At 45.1% G+C, this 26405-nt stretch overlaps 1 protein-coding gene across 4 annotated transcripts in view; it reads left to right on the top strand.

Moving 5' to 3' along the window:
* Tnc (tenascin C) overlaps nt 1-4620 on the top strand; it is a 94325-nt gene extending 89705 nt beyond the window's left edge. For all 4 annotated transcript variants that reach the window (XM_029476825.1, XM_085839246.1, XM_029476822.1 and 1 more), the window contains 2 exons: nt 2063-2226; nt 3883-4620. In XM_029476825.1, the coding sequence (XP_029332685.1) occupies nt 2063-2226; nt 3883-3993 (275 nt within the window). In that variant the 3' untranslated portion in view covers nt 3994-4620. The remainder of the gene's footprint in view (nt 1-2062; nt 2227-3882) is intronic.
* The last annotated feature ends 21785 nt before the right edge of the window (nt 4621-26405 follow it).

The following is a 26405-nucleotide window of genomic DNA, read 5'->3' on the forward strand; positions in this document are numbered from 1 at the left end:
TATTGGGATGTCATGGGGAGACGTTAAGATGTGTTTCTCCTAAGTTCTCTGGTGATGCCCACATTCCTAGCATTGTTAGTCTTTTGACTGCCAAGCAACCTTTTGTTCTTCATCTAAATTATAACCCTAATATGATAAGTTATGATTATGTGATACCCAGGCTATCTGATAATATTTAGTGGCCTGAGGTCTTACTTATGACTGTAGCCAAATACCTTTGTACATAAGGGACATGCTGATTTATACTATTCGGGGGAGAATAGAGGTTTTTGTCTTTGACTTAAAGTGACCCTTGTACAGCTTTCTGGCTCCACACTAAAGGAGAAACTAATAACAGAGCTATTCTTAGCAAGGCTATGAGGTGGCATCCTTCTCTGAAGGTATTTTCAACTACTGAACCTTCACAAACGTCTTTTAGGAAAATGATATAAAGAGGGAGAAAAATGGCTTAGAAAAATTCAGGAAATTTCAGCTCACAGTAGGAGTGCGTGAGTGTGTGTGTGTGTGTGTGTGTGTGTGTGTGTGTGTGTGTGTACACACGTGTGCACCCAGGCATGTGTGCCTAGAGAGCAGTGTAAACAAAGAGGGGCTGGGTCAAGAATGCAGACCATCTTGTGTAAGCCAGGGCCTCTTTGGGTGGCCTTATTTTATGATTATTTAAACAGGAGACAGATTTGTGACCCCTCTGGGAGCCCCTCCAAAAAGGAAAAAATCTTCACCTTTGACTAATAGGTGCCAGAGCCAGGTTGCAGTAAGAAGGACACAGAGCCCCTTTGAGAGGCAGTTTGGTGTGATGGAAGAGAGAAAGGCAGGACTGGAAATTATTTTAGCACTTACATGCCTCAAAAAAAAAATCTGACACTTTATCACCTAACAATAAATACCTCTTTGGCTGAGATCATGTCAAGAAGGAAGGATCTTGTTACTTGGAAAGAAAATCCGCCAACCAACAAGAATGTGACTTACGTTCTCTCTGTATCTTCAGTGGAGGAGAACACCTTGGTTGTTCCCTTCACTCAGAGCAATGTTTTCAGGTTGTAGCTTCCAACAGGCTTTGGTGATAGCGCCTCACAGGAAAGCTTCATCAATATCTGCTTGCTCTCCTGCAAGTCATGGGTATCATCACTAGTTAAAAAGACTCTGAAAAACCTTTGTCAGCTTGCTCCAAGATCTCAGCAACAAATACCTGGATGTCTTTAGAATGTTTGCATACAGCCCTATGGCTTGGGAGTAAGAAGGACTCAGATAATATTCTCAAGTAGCACTATATGAAAATAACAGGTTCTTAGGTAAGACTCAGACAACACCAGCCTGGTACACACTCTTTTAAAAATGATTACAAGAAACCCAAGGCTACCTGACAACATTTAGAGAGTGAAGGTCTTAATTATGATTGTAGCCAGACACCTTTGTATATGAGGGACCTGCCCTCTGTTACTATTTTTGCTTTGTTTGGAAGTTTATGGGGTCCCATTATGAAGCCTACGTTGGCCTCAAACATGTGCACTTCCTGCCTTAGCCCATCCCACCACATGCTGGGATTACAGATGTCCACCACCATGCCTGACGCACACATCATTATTAAATGCAAATTTCTCACCCTGTCCTCGTAGGTCTTTTATGCAAAGCAAATATAGACAAATCATAAACAACAACCCTGGCTCTTTGTATGCCACTTCTCCCTGTCCAGAAAAACGTTCTGGACAGTGTATTAGAACAGCGCTGTGAGTTAGACAGAATCCGCTGGATGTCTGCATTTTTTTAGATGAAAAAAAAGAAAGCTTAGAGGAAGCTCAGCCAGAGAGATGGACTTCAATGGAACTTTCCAGAACCACCTGCAGCCTTCTTTTTAACATATAACAGTGCTTCTGTCATAGATAAGTCTTGGGGGTGGCATTCATGTCTCATGCTTTGATCCTCAGTCCGGTCTGAGGTTCAGTGCCAGTGTACCCAAGGATCTTTCAGTTCTCGCCTTTAATTCTGCCCTTGACAACCTTCAGAGACTTTGATTTTGGGGGAGTCATTATTCTCTCTTATCTTTCTCCCTTTTATTCTCAATAAGGTGACTCCATGAACTATCACAATGGTAGATCCTTCTCCACCTATGACAAGGACACAGACTCAGCCATCACCAACTGTGCCCTGTCCTACAAAGGAGCTTTCTGGTATAAGAACTGTCATCGTGTCAACCTGATGGGCAGATATGGGGACAATAACCACAGTCAGGTGAGTAGTCTGACAAGGTTGGAGAAGCAGCGAGATGTGGGTGAGGGAAGGACACTTCAATTACAAAATGTGTTATCTTCCAACACATTGAGAAATCTCAATGGCATGGCAGGTGAGTGAGCGAAGAGGGAAAACAGTACATATTAACTCTTAGAGAGCCCAAGGAGAACCACAGTCCAAATAGTTCACAAATTTAGAACTTTCCACACAGATAAAATTACTGATAGAACTCTGTGAAGCTGATCAAAGTGGACGCTATTCAGGGGACACAGGGATGATATAAACCCTGGCAGAGCACAGGCCCACAAGCATCTTCATAGTCCCAAGAAGGACCTGGGCAGAAGGCGTGAACTGCAAATCCCCTTGACTCACACCCTGTGAGAGCTGACCTTCCTGAGGTCGCAGAATGATTTTGGAATCATGACCAAACCTTCATATGCCTAGGCCCCCACCCTCTGTTTTTTCCACAAACCCTATCCAAGTCTAGTACAACTAACTCCCACCATAGCAGATTTCTAAGCTCAAGAAAATACAAATTACATGGAGTGAAATTGAGGCCACAGGATCTGTGGCTGTTCAAGACAAGACCCTTTATCTCTTACACAAGTGTGTGGGGGGGGGAGGACACACACATATAGACAGCTATGAAGTCTGCTCCTTCTTCTCACCTTTATGTGGGCTCTCAGGTCTCCTGGCTTGAGAGGTGAACTCCTTTCCCGGTTGAGCTGTCCACTCAGCCCTCACATGGAAGCACTGATATGCAATCCTAACCCTGCATGTCAAGTTCAAAGCTTATATTCTACCTGCACTCTATTTTGCTGTTCTATGCCAAACCCTTAGTAAAATGCCCCCACGGGAATCTTGTGAATTCACACACACACACACACACACACACACACACACACACACTGTACCCAGCTTCTCATTATGTTGTGCTCATAAAAAGATAATAAAAAGGTATTAAGATATGCTCTATGGAGGGAGTATAGGGGAAGGGGGTGCCTTGATGGGCCCATGCCAAGGCATCCCTTCCCTCTGAGGGACCAGCCACACAGTGGTATAGTATAGAATAGAGTTTATTCAGGGAATGGGGAGGGGAGCTAAAAGGGTATTAGAGGCAGAGAGAGGGAGAGAATAGCAAAGTAGAGGTGGGCCATGACCATGTGGACAGAGGGGAGAAGGGAATGGGGAGAGAAGGAGCAAGAGGCAAGGGAGAGAAGCAGGAGTAAGAGAGTAAGAGAGAAAGGAGGGGGGAAGCAGCCCCTTTTATAATGGGCCAGGCCTACCTGGCTGTTGCCAGGTAACTGTGGAAGGAGCATACCTGGACATTTCCAGGTAACTATGAAAGTGGAGTTTAGACAAAATACCAACAAATGCCAGGCACTATTTTATTTCAAGATGACTGCCCAAGGCTCTGTGCAAACAGCAATGACTCCTAATGATGGGTAAAGAGTTTAGATTCAGCTGGCCCATTTGAAAGTTTTCACAGCACAGGCCAGCAAGAGACATTCAAGACACAGCTCACAGCTGCTTGCAAAATGCCAAGTGGTTAGAAGCTGAAAAAAAACCTTTGTGTTTTGATGACTAAATGGTGCTGGCCCATGATCATGTGTCCAAATGGAACTAACCCAGGGGTCTCTGGTTTTTTTTCTGCAGGGCGTTAACTGGTTCCATTGGAAGGGTCACGAGTACTCAATCCAGTTTGCTGAAATGAAACTGAGACCCAGCAACTTCCGAAATCTGGAAGGCAGGCGTAAGCGGGCGTAAATTCCAGGGATAATTTGGTGAGAGAGGAATGGGGCCCAGAGAAAAGAAAGGATTTTTTTACCAAAGCATCAATACAACCAGTCTAACAGTGAAGCTCTCCTTGGGCATTTGATGGGCATCCAAGCAGACCACGGATCACTGAGGCACTGATGTAGGCCCCTCTGCAACGACTTCCTTTGCACCAAAGACAACAGTCTGCAACAACTTTCTGCTTTCCTGTTTGATTGAGCAAAGTCTCCTAGTGACAGCAACACCATGAATTTTACTTCTCTTGGATGGTTCTGGGAATGGGAGAGGGGCAACCTGGCCATACAGGGGACATGGTCATTCTCCTAGTCAGCTGTGTTTTACACAAAGCTGTACAATTGTTATTGGTTGAGGTCACAAAGATGAAACTTGTGTCATTGGAAGTTACCCCTTGCCCCACCCCCACCCCCAATGTTTTGTACATTTCCTACAACTGAAGCCAGAAAAGTGATATTGTTTAAATTTCAAGGACATTAATATTATTAATATAATAATGGTGATGGTGATGATGAAAACTGAGGACTTTTAAAGAGATTTTCCCTTCCCAAACGCGTCTGGACAGTACCTGATTGTATTTTTTTGTTTTGTTTTGTTTTTTAATAAAAGCACAGTACTTTTCAGTTTGTCTGTCATTTTGATTTTCATTGTCAAATTTGAATTTCATCAAAACCAGTATATCAGAACAAAGGGAGGAGTGCTGGAAAGGAGAGGGAAGGGGTCACAGGACTCAATTCCAGAGAAGAAGAAAGAGGAGACAAGGAGGCAGAGAGGGAAATAAACTAGAAGTTTTGCAAGGTTGAAAGAACTCACACCCTGAGATGGAGCTTCGTGTTTGTCACTTTAATGATTGGTATTTTTTTATTCTTTCTTTATGATTTATGTTTTAAAGATGCTTTGGTGTCTGTTTTCTAGTGAAGCCTGGAAGTTCTATAATGAGAAAAGGATTGGTAACATAGGCAGACTTCCCAAACTCAGCCATCCCCAAATCACCTAACTTCTACGAGTCTCAACTCCCTATTCTGTAAAGGAAATGCCCACTTCTTTTTTTTTTATATATTTATTTATTTATTTATTTATTTATTTATTTATATTTTTATTACATATTTTCCTCAATTACATTTCCAATGCTATCCCAAAAGTCCCCCATAGCGCCCCCCACTTCCCTACCCACCCATTCCCATTCTTTTGGCCCTGGCATTCCCCTATATTGGGGCATATAAAGTTTGCAAGTCCAATGGGCCTCTCTTTCCATTGATGGCCGACTAGGCCATCTTTCGATACATATGCAGCTAGAGACAAGAGCTCCGGGGTTCTGGTTAGTACATCATGTTGTTCCAACAATAGGGTTGCAGATCCCTTTAGCTCCTTGGGTACTTTCTCTAGCTTCTCCATTGGGAGCCCTGTGATCCATCCAATAGCTGACTGTGAACATCCACTCCTGTGTTTGCTAGGCCCCGGCATCGTCTCACAAGAGACAGCTATATTTGGGTCCTTTCAGCAAAATCTTGCTAGTGTATGCAATGGTGTCAGCGTTTAGAAGCTGATTATGGGACGGATCCCTGGATACAGCAGTCTCTAAATGGTCCATCCTTTCATCACAGCTACGAACTTTGTCTCTGTAACTCCTTCCCTGGGTGTTTTGTTCCCAATTCTAAGAAGGTGCACAGTGTCCACACTTTGGTCTTCATTCTTCTTGAGTTTCATGCGTTTATCAAATTGTATCTTATATCTTGGGTATCCTAAGTTTTGGGCTAATATCCACTTATCAATGAATACATATTGTGTGAGTTCTTTTGTGATTGTGTTACTTCACTCAAGATGATGCCCTCCAGGTCCATCCATTTGGCTAGGAATTTCATAAATTCATTCTTTTTAATAGCTGAGTAGTACTCCATTGTGTAAATGTACCATAATTTCTGTATCCATTCCTCTGTTGAGGGGCATCTGGGTTCTTTCCAGCTTCTGGCTATTATAAATAGGGCTGCTATGAACATAGTGGAGCATGTGTCCTTTTTACCGGTTGGGACATCTTCTGGATATATGCCCAGGAGAGGTATTGCTGGATCCTCCGGTAGTACTATGTCCAATTTTCTGAGGAACTGCCAGACTGATTTCCAGAGTGGTTGTACAAGCTTGCAATCCCACCAACAATGGAGGAGTGTTCCTCTTTCTCCACATCCTCGCCAGCATCTGCTGTCACCTGAATTTTTGATCTTAGCCATTCTGACTGGTGTGAGGTGGAATCTCAGGGTTGTTTTGATTTGGAAATGCCCACTTCTTATTTGTAGTATTTCCATGAAAAGAAAACTGTGCAGCCAGGAGCAGACTCTAGCACCGTGCTTCACAAACAGGAAGGCAGTGACTGTGAGCTCTCTCTACTATTAGTTCCTATGGACTGACTCTCGGTCTTGGCTATGGCTACTTATCCAGTTAGTAAGCAGAACTGCTTAAACCTGTGCCTTTGCCTCTGTTCCCTCTCTAGCCAGCCCCTGGTGAACACCTCTCCTTTTCGGTTTTTGATGTGCCACTGTAACAGGGTTCTAGTTGGAAACTAGAGTTGGGGAAATTCAACTGTCTGGTGTGTGAGGCACTCTTGAATTATTAAACCTAGAAAATATTCCAGAATTGTCTTCTTCTCTCCCTACATCAAAGGACCTAAACAGAAGAGAGCTCCAAACTCAGCCCAGACACTTAATGGAACTCTGTACTCCCTACCCAGACCAGCAGGCCTGAGCCTGTTCAGCAACGCAGTGAATCAGAGTCATGGGCTGTGGCATTTCCCTTCAAACCAAGCACAAGGCAATCCCTCACTCATAGTCTTAAAGAATCTTAGCAAATTGACTTATTTAATGAAAGTGTCTGGGCCTCCGGGACCTCGTTCAAATGGAATGTAGTGGTTAAGAATCTGGGATGAGAGGAATTCATGGCTCCAGCCAGATCCTCCGCTGCTGAGTTTATCTTGCTTTAATAAATGCTGTCACATTATATACACAATTTGCTGTTCCAGATCATAAGACCCATAACCTGCAACTCAGTCATAGCAACGCTTTCCTGGCTGCATAAACCCAAACAAATGGCTCCCCATAACAACTAGGCCTCAAGGGCGAGGCTTAACTCTCCAATGGCCACTGACTTAGAAGGGCCTAAGCCCAAATCCCTTCTCTCTTCAGGGCTACAGATAGGCCTAGCTGCTAAGATGCCTCCTAGAACCCATACAAGAATCAAATCCTCACTAGAAAAGGGCCCATATTAGACAAGAGTCCTTAATTAGAGCTTTGAGAAGAGTTTAGACACCCTTAAAACAGTGGTTCTTGACCTGTAGGTCATGACCCCTTTAGGGGTCACATATCGGTTATTTACATTACGATTCACAACAGTAGCAAAATTACAGCTATGAAATAATTTAATGTTGGGGGGGGGTGCACCACAACATGAGCAACTGTATTAAAGGGTCACGGCATTAGGACAGCTGAGAACTATTGTCTTAAATGGAGGCCAGGGAACAGAGGGGTCTGAGACTACAATGTTCAAAGCTCAGCACATCCTTCAGTCTCTGACCCTGCTGCTTTTTCAAGCAGTTGCCTCCAACTGAGGAAGTCTCTCCCAGCTATACTGCACACACAAGTTTGTCTACTGACATGAGCTAAACAAAGGCGCCCCTGAGACCAATATTCAAGGTGTTCAGTGGTCCCTAAGATCCTTTGGTCATCCACTCTCCTCCTCTCTCCCTCTTTTGTGGTGCACTCCAAGATTATTTGGGTAAATTATACCAATGCCTCCCAGCATTGGTAGAGTATGGTAAGTGGGAGGCACCAGCACTACACCAAAGGAAGATGGAGGGTTGGGGTGACTCAAGGGACCTATCTTTCAACTCCTTCTCTGTGCCACAACTGTAGGATTGGGGATGACATATTCTTTCCTAAGGTTCAGCAATAGCCAGTTGACAGTACACATCTCTTTCCTCCCTGAAGTTCAGATAGCTGACTTTCACATTTACCCCTTCAGACCTACAGAGGTGCTGCCCCACAGACACAGACTTGGGGAGCTGTGCCAGCCCTGTGGCTCTGCTCCACCGTGGTTCTGCTCCGCTGGCAGGCATCTTTAGAAGAGTCCTTTGCTCAGACTTCTCAGAGACCCTGACAGGTGGCTCACTCTTGGGACTGCCTGGATTATTGGTGCCATCGCTAAACCCATGTTTCTCCTATACATACTCATTCTTGTCTCTTTTCCCTTACTCCAGTGACCACTGGTTATTTAACAAATTCCCAGCTAATTCCAAATTCCTATCTATATCTAGAAGACTTTCGAGTAGATAAGGAACCCTATAGTCCCATGAAGACCAGGAGAAAAACATTTCTTTATCCTTCTGATTGTCAACTGGATACTCATAAAGAGAGCTTTATTATGGACCAAGGATTATATTAATAAATCAAAGGGCCCCTGAGACTGGCTTCCTCATAGTGTTTAGCTGAGGGGTGTCTGTGACTACCATCCATGGCTGGCTATTACACTGGAAGGGCCACCAAAGCCCAGTCCAGCTTGCTGACTTGAAGCTGAGGCCCAACAACTTCTTACATGGTAGACACCATCACCATTAGAGGCAGACATGGCCCTGTATGCCTTTGTACTCTCTGAAGCAGTGCTTTGGAAGACCTGAAGGAGATGATCTTCTCTATACTCAGCCCTGACAAGCACGACTGGGTTGACAAAGCTTAGAAAACAATTAAGGCATAAAGCACTTGGTTTTTTTTTAAGACATTTTACAAAAGACTAGATACTAAGGGTCCTAAGTCATCGATAACTCGATCCATTGATGTACCCAGACTTTGAACACACTATTAAGAGGTATTACAACAGAGGAAAGTGAGATGTGGCTGGAAAAACTCAGCCACTGGGTGTGCCTTTGAAGGGTCTGTCTTAGCCCTGACCCTTTCTTCTTCACATTCACCACAATGTTCTTCCTTACCGCAGAAGTAAAATGAATTGTTTGTGATATAAATATAAATAATGGATTATTCCAGCGGCTGTATTTCTTTACCTTTGCTAAACCCCAGTAACCACTCAGAGAACTCTAAATTTATTTCAGGCTACACCTCCAGAGCTGAGCAGCTCAATGATCTTCCTTAACTTCTAAATAATCTGGCTCCCTCCCAGCCACGAACGCATGATACTTGTATATTATTATTGATCTGGCTCTTTGGGCTTCAGATATCTTTTCTCACGGTGTCTTCTCAGACCCTCTCCTTGTGATCTTTCTAAAAGATCCCTTCCCTTGTCCTCTCTCTCCTCCTCCTGGCTGGTGGAAGCTTCTGCCCTATTCTCTCTGCTGCACAGCCGTTGGATGATCAGCATTTATTGACAAGGCAGAGAATAAATGGTAAGAATTGTTTACACAGGCCTGAGACAGGAGATTCTTGCTAGAAGCATTACAATGCCTTGTCTAGATTGAAACAAGATATGAGGGCAGAGAAGTCAGCATTTGAAGAACACAAGGATGACCTTTATACAGTGCACAAAACAGTATCCCTACACACAGACCCAGAAACGATGGGTCCAGCCGACCATGGATCGTGCTTGACTATGAAATGTTCTCCACAGGCTTGTGAGTTTGAACACCTGCTCCCCAGTTAGTTGCACTGTTAGGGAAGGTTAGGGAACCCTAGGAAGTAAAATCTCGCTGGAGGTAGCAGTTCACTGGAAGGCAGGCCTTGTGGTTTCATAGTGCATCCCCCTTGTGATTAGTGACTCTCTGGTTAGTGACGACAGATGGCAATGTGGCCAGATGGTCTCCTTCTCTTGTCATCAAACCTTTCCTGTCAGGATGGAATGTGTCCCCTGAAACTGTAAGCAAGACTATAAACCTTTCTTTTCTGAAACTGCTTCTTGTCAGGCATGTTGTTGCAACAATGAAGAAATGAAACTGTTAAAAAGGGAGACCTCTAAAGCAGTGAGCCTCAATACATCCTTCCAGGAAGTGTTTCTTTCACCTTTGGTTACAATGGTGACACACCTATGGAAGAAATGCATGATCTGAGATCTAAATTAGCAGGAGTTCAACCAACTGAAAAGAGCAGAAGGAAGAACAGAGCATGCCTGCAGACCCACAGCTGCCCAGCCACTCAGAGCGATTGTCGGAGGCACCAGTGCAGGAGAGGCACAATGTTAGCTATCTTTGCACAGCTATGGCCAAATACCTGAAAAAAGGTTAAGGAAAGGGAGGGTTGTTTTGGCTCATAGATTGGGACCATGGTCCTCCACGGCAGCTGGGGAAGCTATGGGACTGATAGCAACCGTAGCTAGAAATCAGCAGATCACAGTGCATCCACAAGAGAGCAGGGAGACAGGAAGGTAGGTTTTCAGTTTGTTCTCTCCTTGTTTTGACTTGATCCAGGACAGGATCCCAGCCCATGGGGTGGAGCTATATACTGTCAGGATACCTTTCACTCCTTCCATTGATCCTCTCTGGAAACACCCAAGCAGACACATCTAAGGGTGTGCCTCATTAATCCCTGATGGATTTAATTAACCCAGCCAAGCTGACAATGGAAATGAGCCATCATAGACACAGAGCACATAAGGCTACATGGAGCAACAAGACCCGTCACACAGCCCTCGCTGGTCCAGGAAACAGATTCCTGACTTCAATGTAGAATTGCTGGAAGAGGTGTATTATGTTCAAACCCTTTCCCCTCAAACCATGTGGTGGTGCTGTGTGGAAGTGGACTGGAGACAGGACGGAGGGGAGCATACAGGATGCTTTGGGGGTCCATAAGAAGGAAGATGAGCTCTGGCTGAATGTGCAGATTCAACATGGGGTTCTGTGAGGTTTACAGGTAGCGCTCATAAGGTTTGGGACCACAGAGAGCTCCTCCACACCTTACCCCTAGTCCAAGCTGCTTATGATAATCACCTGAGATTTATTTTTCTGAATACAGCTGTTCGTGTCTATTGAGGCAGCCCAATGAGGGATGTGAGAAGCTGAGAAGAGGCTTCATTCACCTTCGAGCAGGGTGACAGGAGGGCCCTGAGTGTCAGAATCTTCACTTCTAGGGTAGATAAGGAACCCTTTCTTGGTGACTGTGCTGAGTAAGAGGCCTAGTAGTGAGGTCAAGGTGAGACCTGTGCTGGATGACAGGGGTGAAGAGGGTAAGGAACACAAGTGAAGGTGACTTCACAGACTATGGCTGAGAGTTACTGAAGACACTGAGCCCAGGCCTGGCATAGTTAGCCTTGCTCTCTAAGAAGTGTAATTGTTCACTAGAAAGGTGTGTATCCCACCCGTTCATACCCTTCCAGCTCAGGAGCATTGGGGATGCCAATGTGTGCTGACTGGCAGGGTTTGTGTTGGTGTCTGGTACAGCATCACTTTCCTGGTCCTCCTACCACCCCAAGAAGCCCACAGATGAATCCAGTCTCTAGAAAGGAAGCCAAGTGAGGCTCATTTGGGATTTGCCCCAGTCCCACCAGAACCAGAAAGAAAAGCTTAATAGTTCACAGCAAATACTCACAGGGTAAGGTGGGGGACTCCAAACTAAGAAGCCCCCATAGACACATGCCACATTTGCCACTACAGGTTGGAAAGATGAGTTTCTCAGCAGTGAAATGCCTTTCTCCAAGTTCACCTAGGCCCTAAGTGCCAGAGTCTATGATGCTTACAGACCCCTCTGGCCTGGGTACCTTGAAGAAAGCCTGTACATTTTTTTCCTCCAATATTTTATTAGGCATTTATTTCATTTACATTTCAAATGGTATCCCGAAAGTCCCCTATACCCTACCCACCCCCCACCTGCTCCCCTACCCACCCACTCCCACTTCTTGGCCCTAGTGTTTTCCCTGTACTGGGGCATATATAGTTTGCAAGACCAAAGGGCCTCTCTTCCCAATGATGGCTGACTAGGCCATCTTCTGCTAAAAATGCAGCTAGAGACACGAGCTCTGGGGGTACTGGGTAGTTCATATTGCTGTTCCATCTATAGGGTTGCAGACACCTTCAGCTCCATGGGTACTTTCTCTAGCTCCTCCATTGGGGGCCCTGTGTTCCATCCTATAGCTGACTGTGAGCATCCACTTCTGTGTTTGCCAAGCACTGGCTTAGCCTCACAAGAGACAGCTATATTCCTTTATCCATTCTACAGTTCTGAATGCTCAGAACACCTCCCATGTACCAATCCCCTCATCTCAGTTCACAGGCTGCAAAACCAGCACACGCTGGTACTGTGGCGCCCTCTGTAAAACGCTGATAGTCGTGTGGACATCCTGGTTTGTATCTCATGTTCTCCTACTGCCAAGTCATTTGGGAATACCCACCTAATATTTCTGAATATCTTATAAAATGAAATTTAAGAATAACTATCTTAACGACGGGTGTAGGGGGCTGGGCGGGGGTGAGGGTGATGAGCAGGGATAGACATAGAGAAAACTCTCCCCACAGGTTTATCACCCTCAAATCGAAAGACAAGGCAAACGTCTTTGTAGGTACTTAAAATAACCAGCAGGTGGCAGCCTCCTCCCATCTTAGGAGGGCAATGACCCCTGGTGTTCCTAATAGAGATGATTGATGTTATTGGGGTTCTTGGCAAGAGGACTAGACTGGTGATTTGATGATACCTCTGGGCAAACAATTTCTTCCCCTTCACATTAACCTTCTCCATGGGAGTCTCCAATACTTCCTAGCGACTTATAAGAAGCCTGACTGACCATCACTTCTTTCCTAATTCCATACCTCCTTTTTACCATCAGATACATTCTAGGGTGGGGACAGGAGCATTGCAAGCCAGGAGTGTTTCTGTCCCAGTGTCCAACTACCATTCTGATTTGACATAGGCCCTGGTAATAAACAGCTTCCTCTACAACCTGCTGAGCAGCTGGCTCCTTTGTACCCTAAGCCCATTTCTGGTTTCCTTCTGTTTGCTCATCCCCTCTTGCTGGTTATAAAGACAAACTGTAATATCCCCCATTGTCCTGGTCTATTGCTAATCTTTTACCAGTGATACTTCTAGTCCTCTTTACTCATTTTGATTTCCATCATGGAGACAGGTGAGGAAATGTGGGACCAACTTCTCCCCATGGCTCTCGCTATGCCTAGTGCTGTTGGCTTTCTCTCTATCAAGCCCTGTTTATTGGTTCTTGCACATCATCTTTAGTAACATGATCAGCAATTGGCATAAAGTCAAGAGCACCTTAGCACCTGCTTCCTGGAGCCAATCTCCATCCAAAAGCACTATAAAGTGTTCTCTTCAATCATATTGTGCTGCTCTGTGGCTCAAATCCTGACACTTGTCTTCTGGTTCAAAGAAAAATTCAACATAACAGTGGCCTTGACGACGCCTACCTTTCTGTCCTATGATGCTCTGGGGGACTGGTCTCCCACTAAGCCACTCAGGAGGCATGGCCACTGTAAGTCCTTGATCAAGAATGGTTTTTCCAGGCAGACAGTGGTGGCACAGACCTTTAATCCCAGCACTTGGAAAGCAGAGGACTGCAGATCTCTATGATTTTGATACTAGCCTGGTCTACAGAGCAAGTTCTAGAACAAACAGGGCTACATAGAGAGACTCTATCTTGAGCCCCAACCCTCAATCAAAAAATGTTCTTCCCTTGGCACAGGTCAACTTTGAGTCGCATTCCAGCACCATTATCTCCCGGAGATATTTCCTCCATAACTCTCCCCTCCCACCTCTCTCTCCATCTCTGTGTCTCTGTATCTCGCCTCTCTCTCTCTCTCTCTCTCTCTCTCTCTCACACACACACACACACACACACACACACACACACCATCCCCAACACTTCTTTTCTTCTACAGCATGCACTTCTACCCTCTTGCTTATTTCTGCGTATTGTCTCTGGAAACCAGTTTCTGACCATATTTCCTTTACCTTGTCTCCGGCACCAAGAACAAAGCCATCCTAGCATTTCCTAGCCATTACTGATTTGTTCACTGAACACATAAGCAGACCAGGGAGGAGGGCTCAGCAGTCCCATTAGCTCCACTTGCTAATGGAGTTTGTGCTCCACTTGCACAAACCGTAACAGCATCAATCATCAATATTAAGAACGCCCAGGATTCCTAACAGAGTGCTGACTGTATCCCGTAACTCCTGTTCATTATTGTACAGCTGAAATGAACAGAAAGTGATCTTGATGCCACCTATCAGATCAGCGTGGATCTGAATTCAGATCATGCTTGCCCTTGCCATGAGCTTAACAAAAGAGAACAGAGAGTGTGGTTTAGAGAAACAGTCACAGAATTGCTCTATTAGGGCATGTAGAAATAGCCTTTTCTTCAGAGAATTAGATTGTCCTCCGATGAACTTAGCAGAAAACTGGGGGCGAGGTGAGGGGCAAATACTACGAATTTCAGTGTTTTTTAAAGACAGAGTACACTACACGCCTAACCAAAGGAAAAGTACTTCTCCCAGGACTCTGTACTCACATGGTCCCTCAGGAGCACCCTCCCAGGTTCAGAGCAGGGAAGGAACATTTCTCAAGAGTCAGAGGGAGAGAAGGCACATCCACTGACCTCTCAAAGCATCACTGATGCTGAAGGTCCTTCGGAGCATGAGGGAAAGGAGAGGGGAGTTTCCCAGGCATGCTGGGGGCAGCTCCAGCGTGGCCTCCCACTCTTGTGTGCTCAGGAGTTACTCAAAAGGACCAAAGAAGGCCTTGATTGTCCCCAGAGCCATTCATCTTTGCTCTGTAGATTTTCTTCTCGCTAAGGACTTAATAAGTAGCTGGCAGAGGAGGAGAAGAAGAAGAAGAAGAAGAAGAAGAAGAAGAAGAAGAAGAAGAAGAAGAAGAAGAAGAAGAAGAAGAAGAAGAAGAAGAAGAAGAGGCCCTCGGTGTATGAAAAGAGCCTCAGAGTCAGAAAGAGAGAGAGTAGAGCCAACTTCAAAGAGGCTGAGGACCATGCTCCACTGGGTGCCTTTGAGATGAGCAGGAGATCCAGGTGTGGACAGATGTGTCAATCCAAAAGCGTCGTCCACTCAGTGTGACTGATGAGACCTCAGAGCAGACTGCAGATTCTTGAGTATGTCCATCTCTGTGCTTTGATGGAGAGGAGCACTGCACTCCTTCCACATTTACTGGACCACCACTTCACCACTGCCGTGTCTCAAATATCCACTCCCACCGCTGCAGCACGCCACCGGTAAAGAATCCTCAATGCCACATCTACTATTAGATGGACCAGGCACCCCATTACAAACTCTTCATTAATAAATCAATTTATACTGCCCAGAGGATACTTGGAGGAATTCAGAGGTCACATCAGGCCTTGTAGAAAAGAGGTTTTCACTCTGTTGACAGATGAGGTATTATATCTGCCATCCTTAGAATGAGGTCTATGTAGGCCTCCAGGAGAGTGGAGAGAATAGAAACTATCTCTTGAGAAATAGATCATTGATAAGGAACAGAGATATGATGTTTGTTTTAAAACAACCTCTGTTATAAACAGAGTAGACTTATTTGCTGAGTGATAGAGAGAAACAGAACCTAATAATAGATTCCACAAGAAAACAAAATAAGCTAAGGGAGGAAGACTTGGAAAGACCAAAGTCATACCAAGAAAGAGATTCTCAGAGCAGCAGCAAGCCCTTGACGTGGCATGGCAAGGGCCTTAGGTACTAACAGTAACTAGGTGAACTGCAATCCGCCCTCACCCCCAGCCCTACAGTATCCCCCTTCTAGGCCTCTGACTTGGTTCTCTCTTGCTTCCAAGGTGTTGAAGATGTTTCCTCTCCAGTTTTTCAGTCTCCAGCCTGCATCCCAAGTGCAATGGACTGAGACAAACATGAAGATTTGAGACACTGGGAAATGCAAGTGCTCTTCTTTGGAGAACAAAGGAAGTCTGAAAGAGCATGTCCCCCAGGGACCACATACACAGGAGCCACCCCTACAAAGTGATGAACCCCAACACCTCTGATTTAATCCATATTCCCACAAATGTGCTTCTTACTGAAAGTAAAAAAAAAAAAAAAAAAAAAAAAAAGCAGTCAGTCCCAGACATGACGAATGTCTCTGTCTCCTGGGTTGGAATCACTTTTACAAGAAATTATTCTTGGGCAAATTTCTCTGTTACATGAGCCTTTCCAAACCTCACCTAAGAAGCTGCAAGAAACTTGGAACGCAGTCAGAGGCTCGTGCCTATAAAGGAGATCTTTACCATAAAGAGATCTTATCCCTCTCTTCCTTGCCCCAGACACCACATAATCTTTTTTTTTCTTCCCCCAAGTAATCCACAGAGTATTCCAGTGGAACTTAAGTCACTTGATGTGCATCTTATAACAGATGCTTTCAATGCTAAGACGAGAGTCTGGGTAAAGTAGGACCCCTGACCATGCAGTCAGGAAACTGCCTTGCCTGCCAGACAGTGAGTGTGTTGGAAGCAGGAATTATGTCTTTGAGTCTTTGTGGCAGTCATCACTGTTGACAAAAGTAGCAGTACTCATGAGTGACTGGACCGTCCATCTCTTTCAAATCCTGGTTCTACAATGGAACTAGACATCTACATTTGGTCATGCTCCCTAATGATTTGGGGTGTTCAAACGTTTTCTTTTATAAAACAGAAATGATAACTGTCTCATATGACTACAATAAATGCAGTGCTGTACCTACAATACAGAGCTGCACTGTAGTAAATGACAAACAGTATCTTGGCTATACTCCCCGCAACCATCCTTCACACAGACTAAATGATCAATACCCATTTGACTGGCTGGTCAATAGGTGGAGCTAATGTGAGTGCTTTCGGTTAATTTAAGTGGAAGCCTGAGCAAGCCAGGTCAAGTGCCTCCTGCCTTTTAGCTGCTTTACAGAAGAGCATGAAGCAGGCAAAGAAAAACGAATGTTAACTCTAAATATACCCAGTTGAGTGTGAGAAGCAGCCAAAATAATATTTCACTTGCATTACGAGTTCTGATTTGGTACTCTAGTCTCATGAAGCAAAGGCCCAGGTCCTCCAGAGAATCACATAAGATGTCTACCTCTGGTGGCTGGTCATGACAAAGCTGATTATGGAAAACTGTACTCAAAGTCGTATGTCCTTAGGGAGTCACAAGAGATATCCCTACAGCGTCCGGTACCCTCCACAAATATACCTGCAGACAAATATGCATGCAGTGCTGCCCAGGATGTCAACTGTCTATCAGTCGACAGTTCCCAGGTTCATTTGCTACAAGGACACAAGAACAGAGTTACTGGCTGTGCCTTTCAGTCATCATGGCACAGGTCTATGCTGTGGTCTGTTTGTTCTAGTTCCTTCTACCACTCTCTCTTCTCCTTTTCACGCCAATGATATAATTTGCTCTCTGTCTTATCCATAAGCCACTAAAAATTCTTCCACAAAGAAGAATATTTAAGATGTGAAATTGTATAGATTCCCATTTTGTAAAAGCTCCTTGGTGTTTCTTCTTTAGGTCCTCCATCCTGACATGAAAGATGGAGCTAAAAATAAAACAAGCCCTGATTGACAGCAGTTCCTGTTACAGCTGCTGTCCATATCAAAGCTCATTTAACATTCACCACCACTTTATAGTCTCCATTCTACAGACCTGGAAACTGAGGCAGGTTTGGCCAGTGTCGCTGAGGCGGTGGTTTGCTTCATGCAATCAGAATTAAGTGAAACACACTGGCTTAAAACCTTATTACCCAAGTAGTGGCAATGGCTGTGAACATGATTAACAGCTTTCACCTGCACATCTGAGATGACAAGAGGGCCAGACCCCTTTCCTGTAGCCACTAACACCTCCTCTATCAGAATGGAGTACAGACTCTAAATGCAGAAGTGATAGAAACCAGGGGGTTACTTGTTGTTGTAAGTCTATTTGGAAGAGAAAAAATCCTTAAGGCAAAAAGACAGATACCTTAATGATTTCTCTGCCTGCAGGGTGGATGCAGCATTCTGTAGCCTCCCCTGTGGAGGGGAGATAGTTCCCTGCAGCACAGAGAATTGAGACAAGATCACCAGGTCCCTATCAAGTGGAACCTGTATCCTCAGCTTCGGGAATGTGAGACACAGTGTTCAGAGCTGTACAGGCCTGGTTGTCTACCTGCAGCCTAGAAAGTCCATGCTGGTAGAAGTTGTCTTCACATGCCTCTTCATTCCAGGCCCTCCAGGACACCCGGGGTAATTTCAGGCTGCACACATGAGTCTACAGAGGCTGTAGAGATGAGACACAAAAAGCCCTGTGTTCGTCCCTAAACCTTATGTTTAGGTTTGGAGAACAGACTGTAACCACATATGTCTGAGAACAGACAGAAATCTGCACTAAGGTTGTAAGAAAGTCATCCCTTTCTCCAGCCTCCAATGACATCATGCACCTGGCTACACTGAAGAAGAGGAACCAGATATAAAATTCTCCATGCCAGCCCACCTCCACCTGTGCATATAAGTCTGGCTGGGTCTGTCCTGTCTCTGAGTGACAACCTATTGCTGCCTCCCTCCGAATCTCTGATAGTTGGTCTCTGTGCTTTTTATATTCAACTCTGTAGAATTCCCTGCCCTCACCTCTTGATGTCCTCCACCCCACACGTAATAATCATCTGAGCCATCGCATGCCTTATTACTCCTGCTTCTTACCCTGGAATCTGACCTCTCTATATAATTGCCCAAGTCAAATCTGGCATCAGTCTTGCTTGAACCTCTGCCATGACCTGGACATGCTGTGAGCTGGTAGGATTTAAACCACTCTGACCCAGATACTAGAAAAGGGTCATGAAGAAAAACTGGCCTTGAATAGAGGAACCACGGTAGCCTCCTTCAGACAGAATGTCAAGAGGGCTATCTCTAAAACTGGGACATTTGAATCTAAACATGTGTGATGGAAGGCACCGTTCTTGCAAGCGGCCTGGAGTGGGGAACAGCTTGGTAACAAGGTAGCATCTGCGGACACATTTTCATATTTATTCTGCAATACATATGCACATGCTCTCCCTCCAAGCCAGTGTGTCTCCACTTCTCTGCCTCAGGACTTTCTCAAGAGCTTGGGAGTCCAGTAAATCTAAGCCAGAGTCATTTTCAAAGTGTAAAATAATGGGGGACTCTAATCCAGTTCAGGGGAGGAAAAGTGGAGGAGTGTCAAAGGTTTCTGTCCTGTAGCAAGACAATTGGGAGGCATTGTCAACCTGCCCTTGGGGTGCGGGGGGACAGAGTCAAGGCTACTCAGAACAGGAAACAGGTGATTGTGTAACCCATGTCAACTGTTTTCCTTCCCTGTCTCACTCCACCTACTCCCTCACCCTGATCTTGGGACCATCTCCTGTGCCCTGGTCTCAGGCTCTGCCCTAAAGCCTAATGAGCTCAGAAGGAAGCGCACTGTGGTCGGAACATATGAGACTCAAGATCAAATCAGAGAGGCCATTAAGGACTAAACAGTAAACAGCCCCTGGAAAAGCTTCAGACTGCAGACCGCAGCGTTTGGGTGGTCGCCATGGAAGTCTTCCATGGACTCAGCAGACAGAACTTTAGATGGAATGGTGGCAAGAGAGGAGGCGGAGGAAGAAGTAGAAACAGAATTTGTTGGCAACACTGGGGCTAGATGGAGTTTAGACCTCAGATAAGCTGAACGAGGTTCAGGGCAAAGAACTGGGACCAGCAGGGACAAGACACTGAGCTGAAGGCTACTCGTACAAATGGGGCCAGTAGGGAAGCCCCAAGATGTAGGTCTAACTCAATTGTTATGCAAGTGCCCAGAACTTGTTTCTAGTGCATTGGATTGCTATGAGAATAACCGCAGCTTTCCTGAGTGCTGCCTGCTTACAGTCAGCATACTAAGCAGTTTTCACAATGAGCCCATGCAGACCTCAAAACAGCCATGTGCGTTATTCTCCCCATTCTATGGATGGAAAAGCTGAGGCCGGGAAGTGTTAGAATCAAGAGTTACTGGATTCCAAGTGTCATCCTCTGATCATCAGTGACCTGGCAGGATCTGAAGGTTGTGACCCCAATTTAAGGTCAAGGATTGACTGAACTTATAAGCATGACGGTAATAGAGAGGACAGTCTGATAGAGGCAGAAGCTGATTTTCAGTGTTAAGATACAACATGAATCTGATTGCCTTCACTGGAGAGGAGAGTCTCACACCAGGTGACTGCTGATCAGCCACTTTACAGTTGTCCTTCTGTTCACAAGGAGTATTTCTCAGGTTTTTTTCATCTGTCACCCACTTTCACAAGAGGAGGCTGAATATGCAGCTTCCAGTAATATAGACTAGAATCACACTATCCTTCTGCTCATGAGCATACACCCATTTACAAAACATATTCTAGGGCCTGAATTTATGATCCTGAGTGGGAGCAGAGCAGTTTGTGGAATTCCCATTTCCCAGTGTTGCAAAATTGAGGACCAGGAAAGTTGAGAGCCTGGGCCAAGTGGTGGAAATAATGGCCACTGAAAATACAGCCAGAAATACCCATTTCAGTAGTATTCTGCTCCCGTCTTGATCCATCTTGACTCACCTTGGGCCCTTGTTCTTCCTGAAAGACTGAATTTGCAGGGGAAGGGAAGGAAGGAAGGCTGTCTCTCTGACTAACTGCCCAAAGTGGAGATAGAACCCAGCAGCAGTGCTGGGCTATGACATGAAGGAGCAGTGTCCGTAGTGTCAACACACCATGTCACTGGGTGGGTAGAGCTGCTGATTTCTGTCTATTTTGTCTAGTACAGTCCTTCCATATTCAGTCTGCTTTCTCTTCTGGTCAAAAAAATTTCAGCATCAATTAGGGCTTCCATCTGGCACTTTCTAAGCTACACTTCATCATCAGCATAAGCTTTCTGTGTGCTTCCAATCCCCAGTCTTTGCCTAATGTTCCTTCGTTCCTCCCAAGATCAAAGGATAACAGGATAGACACAACCCAGTCTTCTTCTCTACTAATGAAATTGACCTTATCAGAAAACCCAGTGTCTAACAGCAGACCTGGTACTGACCTTTAGCATAGTTTTCTCTTACATGGTATCATCCTGAGAACATTTCCTCGGCTCCATCTCTAAACTTAAGAGCTTGGCCTCACTTGAATCAAAGCATCCCTTTTAGCGTTTTTAGAACTCTGACAGGTAGGCACAGAGCACAAGGCAGAGGATGTGCGTCAAGCCACTGAAGCTGTGGGATCATCAACAAAGGTGATTTCCCCAGATTCAGATGGGGAAAACGGTTTGCTGAAGGGATGAGTGTAGGAGCTGATGTCATGTCCATTTAGGCAAAAATCAGCCCAGTTCCTTGGTTCAGAAGGTACTGACTGAGTGCTGGCAAAGCAGAAGATGAGGCTCTGGGCTCAGGATTTGAACACACCTGTTTTCAAGTGGTACCTGGCTGTGTAAAGGAAGGACTCAGCGATGACACTTATAAGACAAACGTGCAATAAGTGACAGAGAAGCTGTAGGTGACATGCATGGCAGAGTCACAGAGTCATGCAGGGGATTCCCTTGATTCTTATCATGTTAGACTGAGGGATGAAGCTAGCTGGGAAAATCAAGGTGAGAGACGGCAACGTCTCATTTATTCATTTATCTCAGCATCATGTGCCAGACACTGACTATACAGAGATGAATAAAATGCAGCCTTTAACCTCCAGGAACTAGGTATCTAGGTTCAAAGACCAGCATATACACAACTTACTGATCCCCTAGTGTGATAACTTCCCCAGACAAACGAGAAGGCAGCTCAGCTCTTCCATACTAGAAGCCTGAAGAGATACACACAGCCATCTACGAAGACAAATACAAGGATGCCTCCTGCACTTTTGAATAAATGGAGAATAAATGAAATATGGCATTTGACTATATAATGGGACCATGGGTGAGAGGGCTGACCAGGCCTGGGAGGCAGCACCAATGTTTGTTGTGAAGCCATGGAGACTCAGATTTCAAACTTGTGGCTTCACCACATACTTAAGGGGGGAAAATTCACAAATGTGATCGCACTTCACCTCTGATGGCTCTACTGTTTGTCTTATCAACCCAGCAGTTATCTGAGCTAAATGAGTTTTTAAAATGCAGAATCCTATATAACTGAGAAGGAGAAAGAGGAGGAGGGGGGAGGGAAGAAGAAAATGATGAAAACCAAACTAAAACTCTGATTCTACGTATCTACCCCCTAACTCCTCCCCCACAGTGGCATCTGGTACTCTGGACACATCAGGACACTGGAGCACAAAGTTTGATGGATGCTGGTAACCTTGATCTACTTCATTGCAGACTTCCCTACTGGTGTTTGTAACTGAAGCTGATGACAGGCGAAGCTTGACATCCTCTGCCTTTTGGTCCTTCTCTCTGTGATCTGATAAAGCCCAACTCCACCCCACTGTTCTAGACACGCTGGAAGTGCGGCTAAGGACCTGGAGTCTTTGCAGAATACAGAGCTATTCAGGCCACACTCATGCCTCAGCTCCCGGTTCCTGGTCCTAGCCACAGTGCGCAGGTTTGAGAAGGCACCTTGAGACTGGTGAACCTCCAGGCCATTGACTGCCATGTTGGCTTGGAAGTGCTACTGATGTGCGTAAAGCATCATGTACTGTGGCAAACAAGAATCACCAGCTATTCTGCATGCCTCCTTTGTTTATCTAAAGCTCCCGTTTTTGGCCAAATGCCCAGGTAATGAGGAACTTAAATGGGGGATGGTTCAATTTTCTATCCTTCCCATTCAGCATCGCTGTCCCCTTTCCAAAAACCACTACGCTGGTAGAATGGTTCATCTTATGGATCAACTTGGCTAGATCATAGTGCCCAAAGGTACTTAGTTAAACCTGTTTGGATGTAGATTTGAAGGTATAAATCTTCAGCATGGGTTAACATGTAAACAAGCTAACTGGATAAAACACATTAGCCATCATAGAGTAGGTGGCCTCATGAGAGTTCAAGACACTAAGGAGAAAACTGACCCTCTCCATAGCAGAAGGAATTCTGCCAGCAGATGCATTTTATGCCTGAGTGCTCCATTAAATCTTCACAGGCAGTCTAGCCTACCGGCTTATTCCGCAGACTGAGAGCCTGGCAACCTCCTCCACTCTCTCTCTCTAAGATCTATCTATCTATCTATCTATCTATCTATCTATCTATCTATCTATCTATCTATCTGTATCTATCTTCCCTCTCCCTTTCACAGTATCTTACTGGTTTATTTTTCTGTATTTTTATTTAGTGTGTGTGTATGTGTGTGTGTGTGTGTGAGAGAGAGAGAGCACACTCGCGCTGCCTCTATCTCATCATTGAGGGTTACAGACAAATACGGACATTCTCAACTTTCATATGGGTGAGGGGAAGCACCATTTGGGTCCTCATGTTTTGAGGTGGGCACTTTAGCAACTTAGCCCTCTCCCTAGCCCATATTTCAATTGGTTGTGTTTAACAACTGATGGTTCTGTGTCTCTGGAGAACCCCTACTCATACAATTTAAGCCAATTTCATGTTTCGTACAGAGGTATGTACCCAGGCTTTCAATGTGATAAATGGAAGGTAAAAAGATTAGCGCCCCTTAGCAACCCTGCTCAATCAGTTTTCAAGGCTTTCATCATCCTAAGGAGATGTTCATGGTTAGTGGTCATTGCTAATTGGATAAATCTTGAATTTCCTAAACACGGTACCCTGAGCATGCCTGTGGATGATTACCTTGGTTGTATTAAGTGAGATGGGAAAAACCATCTTAATTGTGGGCAGCAGCAGATCCTGAACAGTACAAACTGAAGAAGAAGATGAAGCAAAGCACTCCCATGCCTTGCCCCTCTGCCTTCTGTTGTGGATGTGGTGACCAGCTGCTTCAAGCTCCTGCTACCTTGATGTGTCTGACCATCATGGCGGATCTTGAACTGTGAGCCCAGACAACAGACAAACAGACAAATAAAACACTTTCTCTACCATGTTGCCTTTCATCACAGAAACTTCGACAGAGGTCAAGAACCTCAACTTGAAAGAGTAAACTTGAAGGCAATAGGAGATATCTGGGAAACCATGACTGAAGTGGAGATGTGTATTTACCATAAATTGGTACATGGTTATGTTTGTGATCTCAGTCTCCTCATATCTCTGAGCTATATGAATCAGGAGAACTTAGTGAACTATGGATGCAAAGGGCTGCCTGCTGCATACTGAATACTGAGTTAATCGCTGGGAGAGATATTAGCTTTTGGAGATTTGACCACACAACAATCAGAATGTCAAATTTAATTGTAACCACAAGTGAGGTGCTGGGCTCTGTTTTCAGCAGGGGTGATAAGGTGCAAGTTCAGCAGCCATAGTGAGGATCATACAGAATCTATATGTATAAGATACATTTCAAATGGACAAATCTCAGGTGAGTTTTAAGAGCTCAGTAAGGGTGAGTTTGGAATTAACATGCAGTGCCCTGGGATAGAACAGGTGTTTGGGTTCATAGAGGTCACAAATAAGATACAGAAAAATAACCACCTCTCCTTCATCCATCTTGTGTCCTACATGTAGTGATTCCACTTAAGTCTGTCTTTGATCCAATAAGGGTCATTCTGGAGCCAGCCTCACCGTCTGCTTTGCTGTGTAAGAGTGAACGAACTGTAAAGCGACTTCACCCTGGACTCCGGGGAGAATGGGGAAATTCCCCTGGAAGCCCAAAGTGAACAGAAGCCAAACACTGGGCTTTTTCTGAGCAAATATTTTGAGAGAAACCAAAGTGATGATGATGTGGAAGGCTGCGTGGGGCTGTCCCCTCACACAGACGCAAGTCGATGAAAACAGGGATTCGCACAGATGAATCATTGCCAGTTCTCTCCAGAGAGCCCTTGCTAGTGGCAACACAATAAATACCAGCTCAGAAAAAAAAAATGCTGACAACTGTTCTAGAAATTGCTCCTGAAATTGGGGAAAGGAGACATTGGAGTGTGGAAACTCGGGATTCTTACCCCTGGCTATGGTGAGAAATCTCTTATTCTTCTGAAGTAGTAGCTCTAAAACTTGGATGAGCTGTACAAACAATTCCATCACTTCTCTTACTTGGTAGGCTGGGGAGTCTTGTTTTTCCACGATGTGTGCCCTTTGACACCAAGAGGACAGTCATGGAGAAGAGGGGGAGCGTCCCTCTCACCAGGAGACAGGAGGAAGAGGAAAGCTGTCTGGTGTTGTCTTTTACAGAAAATGAAGTGGTTACAGATTTTTTTTAAAATTTATTATTAATTTATTTTTTGCACTCCATATTTTATTCCCCTCTGACCCTATCCACCCTCTGACTGTTCCACATCCCATAATTCCTCCCCTCCCCCCTGTCTCCACATGGAAGTAACCACTACCCCCACCCCACCTGACCTCTAAATGACCCAAGGTCTCCAGTCTCTTGAAGGTTAGGTGCATCATCTCTGAATGAACACAGACCCAGAAGTCCTCTACTGTATGTGTGCTGGAGACCTCTTATCAGCTGGTGTGTGCTGTCTGTTTGGTGACCCAGTGTTTGAGAGATCTCGGGGGACAGATTAATTGAGACTGCTGGTCCTCCTACAGGATCACCCTTTTCTTCAGCTTCTTTCAGCCTTCCCTAATTCAACAACAGGGGTCAGCTGCTTGGTTGGGTGCAAATATCTGCATCTGACTCTTTCAGCTTCTTGTTGGCTCTTCTGGGGTGAGGTCATGCTAGGTCCCTTTTTGTGAGTGCTCCATAGCCTCAGTAATAGTGTCAGGCCTTGGGACCTCCCCTTGAGCTGGATCCGACTTTGGGCCTGTCACTGGACCTTCTTTTCCTCAAGCTCCTCTCCATTTCCATCCCTGTAATTCTTTCAGACAGGAACAGAGATGCGAGTGTGGGATGGCAACCCCATCCCTCACTTGATGCCCTGTCTTCCTGCTGGAGGTGGGGTCTATAAGTCCCCTCTCCCTACTGTCAGGCATTTCATCTAAGGTCCCTCCCTTTGAGTCCTTAGAGTCTCTCACCTCCCAGATCTCTGGTGCTTTCTGGAGGGTCCCCCCAACCTCCTACTCAAAAAGGTCAATAAGCTGAAGTGTCCAAATGAGGACAACTCAGTCCCACTTGGGAGACAGAAGAAAGCAATCACATGTGGGGAGGGGGGAGGGACCTGGAAGGGAAAGGGGGAGGAGAGGGGAACCTGATCTGGTATTCAGTGGGGAAAAAGAACTGAAGCCCTGAGGGCCGGCAGAAAGAGTGGTTACAGATCGTTAAAGCACACCATGAGCTCTTCAGAGTTTTGGCCATGAAAAATGACACATAAAAAACATATAAGAGAAAGAGGACAAAATCAGGTAAATATAAGCAATGTATAGCATCCATTTCAGCATCATGGCCTCAATGAAACTACTGGTAAGTGAGGAACTAGACAAAGGGTACTCCATTCATCCTGTTAATTCTATTTTGTAAAAACAGTTTATTATGAGTTATTCACATACCATACATTTGATGGCTATTAGCATATTCAGTGAGCCATGT

Source organism: Mus caroli, unplaced genomic scaffold (assembly GCF_978045245.1).
Source record: "Mus caroli unplaced genomic scaffold, Mus_caroli_1 scaffold_6, whole genome shotgun sequence".
Classification (NCBI taxonomy): Eukaryota; Metazoa; Chordata; class Mammalia; order Rodentia; family Muridae; genus Mus; species Mus caroli.